This window comes from Labrus bergylta, chromosome 21 (genome assembly GCF_963930695.1).
Source record: "Labrus bergylta chromosome 21, fLabBer1.1, whole genome shotgun sequence".
NCBI classification, from domain to species: domain Eukaryota; kingdom Metazoa; phylum Chordata; class Actinopteri; order Labriformes; family Labridae; genus Labrus; species Labrus bergylta.
The window spans coordinates 14,217,245-14,224,643 of NC_089215.1; the positions used below are offsets into that span (position 1 = coordinate 14,217,245).

General features: G+C 41.6%; 1 protein-coding gene across 1 annotated transcript in view; it reads left to right on the top strand.

Annotated features, from left to right (window-relative positions):
* ca10a (carbonic anhydrase Xa) overlaps positions 1–6,834 on the top strand; it is a 212,081-nt gene extending 205,247 nt beyond the window's left edge. Inside the window, exons 9-10 of the mRNA XM_020638284.2 lie at positions 275–449; positions 5,886–6,834. Coding sequence (XP_020493940.1) covers positions 275–449; positions 5,886–5,908 — 198 coding nt within the window. The 3' untranslated portion in view covers positions 5,909–6,834. The remainder of the gene's footprint in view (positions 1–274; positions 450–5,885) is intronic.
* The last annotated feature ends 565 nt before the right edge of the window (positions 6,835–7,399 follow it).

The following is a 7,399-nucleotide window of genomic DNA, read 5'->3' on the forward strand; positions in this document are numbered from 1 at the left end:
CTCCTCTACAAAGAACACACCTGTGAACAGAATTCCCAGAATTCACCGGGGATTGTCCGTTTCAGCTGAGGATTTTCTCCCTAACTGTTGTTCTGCCTGTGAAACATGTCAGCCCAGAACACAGGCTTTACTCCAAAACCTCCTCGGTTTGTCAAATCCTCCACAGTCCTGTCTGAAAGAATAATGCAGTGGATCCAAATGTCCGACCCACATTTCATCCAATAACTTCTCCTCTCTCTCTCTCTCTCTCTCTCTCTCTCTCTCTCTCTTTCAGATGCATTCTTTGCGGCTGCTCAGTCAGAATCAGCCGTCTCAGATCTTCTTGAGCATGAGCGACAACGTTCGTCCCGTCCAGCCGCTGAACAACCGTTGCATCCGCACCAACATCAACTTCAGCATGCAGGGCAAAGACTGCCCCAACAACAGGGCTCAGAAGCTCCAGTACCGAGGTACAAAACACGCAGTCTCCTCTCTCTGACGTTTGTCTAATCATATAGAATCATTTCTTTGTTTGAATCTTTTATTTTTTTTTATTATTATTTTTTTTTTCATGCTCAGGGGAAATTTACATTCAAATTTTCATAGCTTTCACGTGACGTCACTCTCTAATGGAACCGCCCACCTGGAGGGCAAGAAAGGCTCTCTACCACTGAACGCTACTGAGAAGTTACTGGTCTCAGTTGCCCCCTACGTATTTTTATCTGTTTTATTTTTAAATTTTTCCAAATGAAATACAGATGTTGTTTAATGTGATACACTAACCGACGAGGAGACGAATCCCGAGTTTTGCTTCTACCGAATTTAATCAGAGAAAAAAAAAACAGAAAGGAGGACGTTTGTGGGTTAAAGCAGTTAGACCCTCCGCAGCCCCTGTGAGGGGAAACATCGGACTTCTCCTCATCCTAAATCTAAATATTCCTGCGAGTAACTCAAACTAGAACGGCAGACATGGGAGTAAGTCACACGTGTACAAGTCTCAACCTTCACGTCTCAAGCAAGTCGCAAGTCCCTGCGGTGAGAATCAAGCAAGTCAAGTCAAGTCATACAAAATTCTGATTACTCAGTTTCCACATGACGTCAGTTAAGACAACGGTCATCTTTAAGTAGTTTTTATTAATATTAGCTTAATAATGTGGTACACCTGATACCCTTCTGTTTCTTGTACTCCAATTTTAGAGATTATAATAATACTAACAATTTATTCAGCATTTTTCCTGTCATTACAACTAATGTTGTCAGGAGGTGCGACCAGGTAAAACAGTAATTCAAAGCAGTAAAAAAAGGTTTAAGTAAACAAACGTTTTCTCATTATGATTTGAATATCTAATGTACCTTATTAGTTTATTTGTACATTTGTAGCATTACTTTTCTGACTAAAAACATTGCCAATAGAATGCAATAATCCATAAATTATTGTAAATACAAAACACACGGTTACCTCTTGTACATTGCGTTGTTATACAGCACATGCATAGCTTTATGTTATTATGAAGAGTGCTCATTTTACAAACAGGTTGGACTCGAGAGAAAAAAAGAAAAGAAAAGAAGGGACGCGCAGTGAGTCCGCGTGTGCACATCGGAGAACAACACAGAGAGCATGACAGCTACTTTACTGACTCTGTGTCTTATTTTGAGTCATTTTAATCAGATATATACAGCCATAAATAAATAAATAAATAAAAAATAAAAAATAACGAGCGGCCAGGTCCGCGTCCGCACATTGGAGAACAACACAGAGAACATAAAAGCTACATTGTGGCTTTTTTGAGTCATGTTAGTCAGACAGAACACTGTGGATTTCTCCAAAATGAAGGATGACAACGTTGTGTACCTGCGTGCCTGTGCTAGTGCATGAACTGTACCGTGCTGAAGCACACCTCTCCGAAGTGTGCCAGGTGGAGCTATCACACTGGTCAAACAAACTGGACTTTAGGGGTGAAGCGTGCTTATAGGCACGGTACGGCTTGCCAGTGTGATCGCGCCCTGAGTGCCTGTTGCATAGGCCTAGCCTCTGCTGCTGGTACGCTGCATGCGCTCCTCCGCATTGCACTTATCATGCCCACCCCCCAAAAAAATCCTCACTTCTCAAAAAAGGATAAATTTGAGTCCTAAAAGTAAAGTCATTTCAAGTCATCTGTCTCAAGACTAAGTCAAGTCTTAGGTCCTCAAATTTGCGACTTGAGTCTGACTCGAGTCAAGTCATGTGACTCGAGCCACCTCTGCAAATTACTGCCCCAGAATATTAAAATTGACAGCTGATACTATCCTGATACTATCGCTAGCTAACGCTAACTAGCTCATGTCAGCTAATTAGCACTCACCAATGCTTGAATGATGATGAGGAATGCTGCCTGTATGTTTGTAAACTTTCATCCTACAGTGGTGTAAGGAGAGGGATTCTCCTCTAAAGATCAGCAGTATCACTGAAGTGACGTTCTGGTGTTACGGTGAAAAGAGGGACCATGTTAACTGATGACTTTCAGACAAACGCGACTGAAAGTGTCCTAACAAATGCCTCTTTGTTTTGTTTTTGTATTATCATAATGTCAAAATTACTTATGAGATATGTTTTAATGAAAGCTAAATAAATAGGCTTTCGTTAGTACTCGTAACGTAAGACAACCAGACTCACTCGGCTGACAGTCACCAGTTCACATGGTAACTCTTTTAACCGTAACACCGGCACGGACTTCACCGTTTCTAGCAATATAAATAGTGTCCCGTGTGCTGTTAAAGTATCGCAAGTGCCCCAAACTCAAGGTTTATTTTAATATCTTAGTTTTTCTATGGTTGTCAGGTGATGTAAACATGTGTCGTTTATAGGACATGTTAAATTCAAAGCCCATGCTGCAGTTCTACAGGGTTTTAAACGGTGGCCGTTACTTCCCTAAGCGTCTTTTGCCCTCCAGCCCTCTCTGAAAAGCATGAATTGTAGTATGATATATGGTCAGTTACAAAGACAACAGTTAAGAGAAAGAAACGAGTAAGGGTAGTCAAATATGATGGTTAATCATATCCTGGAAACAGAAAGTATGAGGCTGATATACAGTCATACAGCAATTAATATCTGCACATTTCATATAAAGTGATGATCAAGTTTACACATATACAAAATTTGTAACTTATAGTGTAACAAAGCCAGAATATAGGAGCATTCAGAGACTCACAACTGGAGAGAACATGGAGTCCTCATGAAGCTACTAAGAGAGAGGGAGAGTAAATATAGGTAATTAAGTGTTTGTTTTTTGTTAATTAGGAATATTAATTAAGAAATATTATTATATATTTGTGAGCTTATCTGATTCCAGGTTTCATAAGATGGAGAGTAAATGGAGTTTGACATTTACTCTCTGAAGATCTGAAAAAAGACGCCGGGCAACGCACATTTTTTCTTGGCAGCTGCCTGCTGCATACGCTATCTACTAATTAAAAAACAATTGAAAAAAGACGCTGGCACCCTGAAAGGAACGCTAGGTGGACAAGGGGCCTTACTCACCAAACTCAGGTTAAGGGGAAATGTTGCTCCTGAATGTCCGGGATGTCCTTGATCTTGGATGCAAAGATCCACATAGATTCCAGAGGGAATAATGCTTCATCCATGGTTAATATTATAATAACTAAAGTGTAGCAGAGCTGAGACTCTGCTCGTGAACTGCAGATCACATATGATGTGTTAAAGAGAAGACTGATGGTTGGACCGTCAGAGCACCTGTTGGTCTCTGACAGGTTGGAAACTGGTTTGTCACAGCTCACTGCAACCTGCAGCCCGTCATCTCTCCTCTGTCATCAGATAGAAGTCTGTACAGCTGCTGCACTGAATGGTGGATTTTACTCCTGAAGCGTAAATATGTTTCAGGACAAGATTCAGCACCCCCACCCCCCCACCCCCCCCCCCCCCCCCCACCCCCCTGATGCATTGTGCTTTATGTTGTGTTCGGTTACACCGTGATTGTCTGTCTTTCTCTGTATCTCTCTCACTGATTCTCATTCTGCTCCCTCCCCCCTCCTTTAAAGGTGAAATTCGTATTCTGTGCTGCAGTTGAGGGAGATTTCAACTCTCCCCACCCGCTTCAGACCTTCCTGATTGCCAAACAAATGCGCACACACACACACACACACACACACACACACACACACACACACACACACACACACACACAAGAGACCCTCAGAGAGCAAACCCCAAAAAAAACAAAAACACACAAAAGCAGAGCGGCTGATTTAATTGTTCGGGGATTTCAAGACCTTCAAGACAAAAGTGAGGGAGGAGGTGGGGGTCTCATTAAAAGGGAAAATACGTCTCTGTGGTGATTTGTGTAAGGTCAACCTTCACAGAGGGAGACCCCCCCCCCCCCCCCTCCCCTCCGCAGAGGCGTGATCATCAACTGAATAAGGAATCAGGGATGTTTGAAAAATGATCACGACGTGAATATGTGTTTGTGTACTGTTTTTGTTGAACACACATCTGAGAGGAAATATGAAATCAGGCTCAAAGAAAGTCAAGAGGTGACTGAGTGCAAAGACCTCTCTTCTGTACTTAAGAGTTCGTCTCTTAAGTACTCTTAAGTTCTTCTGTAGACTAGTTCATTATCCATTCTTCTGAAAACCTTTTCCTTTACACTCCACACTTTAACTCAAGTATCTATCTGAACTTCCTACTCCAAATTTTTTATAAAACCTCTTTGAGTTACACCTTTTAAATGAGCAATATGTAACTCTGACACCTAGTGTTAAAATTGGGTACTGCAGTCCAAAATTCAAAACATTGTAGAGAGCTGTGTCCCCCCGCCCCCTCCTCTCTAGAGTTGATGCACAAGCAGGTTTCCATGTGGTGGACACTGAAGCTTCAGTGTTTATCCAGCTCTGCATCGGTCTGTTAACCTTTCTGCGTTCTAACCTCTCTCCATTTTTCAAAAGCATCTCCAATATTGATCCTAGTTTGAGCTCGTTTCTGCTCGTGGAGCTTATTAGAAACATGCAGAGGCTTTTTAGGTCGGGTACAATCACTTCTATCTGAACCACTTCTCTTGCCCGCTTCCATCACTGCAACACCTTAAAACCGCCTACCTCTGAGTCTGCCTCTGAGTCTACAACAGGACAGAAAGCCCGAGCCACCCAAGCCCTTCCAGAGAGGGGGCGTGGTCAGACAGAGCTCATTTACGTTTAAAGGTACAGAAACAGAAATAGCCTGTTCTGAGCAGGGCTGAAATAGAGGGGTTTATAGGCATGATCAAATACAGGATCAGAGTGGATTTAGAACAAGAAACTTCACAGACATGTTTTGGGAGCTCTGAGACTTATTTACACTGATTGAAGAGGAGGAGAATATATATATATATATATATATATATATAATATGTAAATAATAACAATTTTATGTCCCTAAAATATGAGGTGAGCTTCAGTTTGCTTTTCACAGAAACAGAGAGACATGTTTTAATCGAAACTGAGACGACATTTCAGAGTTTGGACTGCAAAACTTTCTTCTCTTATCGCTATTTTTTTAACCCAAGTGTCTGCACTTCTACGTGAGTAACGCAAACTTGTGTTTATTTATCTCCTCCAATAACGAGACACATTCTGTCAAATTACAATGTTTGTTCATGTTTTTTTTTTGGCACCTGCTCATTCTGGGTGTAATTTTCTCTCAAGGCTGTCACTCAAAACATAAAGGCAAAAAAAATAACCTCACACACCTTCCACCATTCACCCGGGTGTCATTCCTTTTAAATTGTATGTTATCATTCAAGATGAAATATGGTGTGTGTGTGTGTGTGTGTGTGTACGGGGAGCGGGGAGGGATAATGCTGCAGAACAGTTGAAGTGTGGAGAAAGCCGCATGTATAAATCAGAATTCTCACTCCTGTCCGTCTCCTCTCTTCCAGTGAACGAGTGGTTGCTAAAGTAGCCTCCCTTGGATGAGCATGGAGATGGGTGTCAGAGAGAAAGAGCGCGACGAAGAGGGGATGAAGAAGGAAGAGGAGGAGGAGGAGGAGGAGGAGGTGGAGGTGGAACCAGTCTGCATCTCATCTCTTCATGGCATTGTATAAAGACAAACACCGGACACTATATGAATTAAAGACCTTTGTACTGCGAGCAAAGAGACTCTTCTTTTCATACATTGAGAACAGTTTGATCCCTCGATCTTACACATGCTAACGAGCCCTTTCCCCCACTGTACAACTATATCTACACGGACATTTTGATACTTTTTTGGGAGAAAACCAAAAAAAAAAAGGGGGACACTTGGAATCTAAAAAAACAACAACATGGAAGCATTTATTTGATAGCCTCCCAACCACTAGGACAACGTTGGGACTTTAAAGCCTTTGTACATAAAAAATTGTTGCTATCAGTGGGAAAATCCAAGGACCGAGTCACTGCCCCTATCCCGCCGGTGAAGTCGACACTCACACGGATGTTTCATTACCGTCACCAACAAGGCATGCAATCAGAAAAACCCGACCGAGAGGGAGCACAGCCTTTTACCTTTTCATCTCCAAACCAGAGTCATGTCAAGGGAGACGAGCAAATATTTACCGGCTTTCTTACGGCCTCGGAGCAACCAGTGTCTTGGCCTCGTTTGTACATATTATAATTATCAATACTGCAGAAAAATGAATATGTAAAGAAAAGTAATGAACTAACAGTCAAAAGATATATTAAGAGGATTTAAAAAAAAAAAGATAAAGAGTTGAGAATTTTAAAAAGCTTGGCGCACTTTGAACTGAAGCAGTCTGAGCTGATGCCTTTTTTCTGTTTTCTTGTTTACAATGGTCATACACTGTGTTTGAGTAATGTTATCAGCCCAATAAATGTGTCTGGAAAAGTTCACTTTGGAAAATGCTTCACTATATGAGCTTCTGACCTATTGTACCTGTACCTGTTTTGTACTGTTCCATATTAAATGTGTTGATATGTCAATGTTCCTCCTCAGAGGCATGCTCAATCACATCATACAGAAAGCAGCCAAGAGATTCATTTAAGGAAACTTTGAAAAATGAAGCAATGCCAAAACTGCGGTTCCTCATGTGTCCACTTGAGGCTTCCTCCTAAAGCGAGTCACTCACCATAGACCATATGTCATAGACTGTATCAAAACATAGTCCTGGTCTCATTGACGTCACCCATTGGTTTCTGTAGAGGCGTTACGGAACCCAACAACGCCGTATTAGAAATGCTGAAGCCAACTTACTTTTTGATCGATCTAGAAACCGGTGAAGGGGAAGAAAACAGGGAAGAGATTAATTTTCGGAAACTTTGCGCTGAGATGTATGGTAGCCGAGAAGTGCAAAACAAATGTACAAAGTGTGAAAAAATTTTACAACTTTTGAGACGAATTTAATCAATGTAGAAACAGCATGAAGAAAGCTGAGGCGAGCTCAACTCACCACGCCCT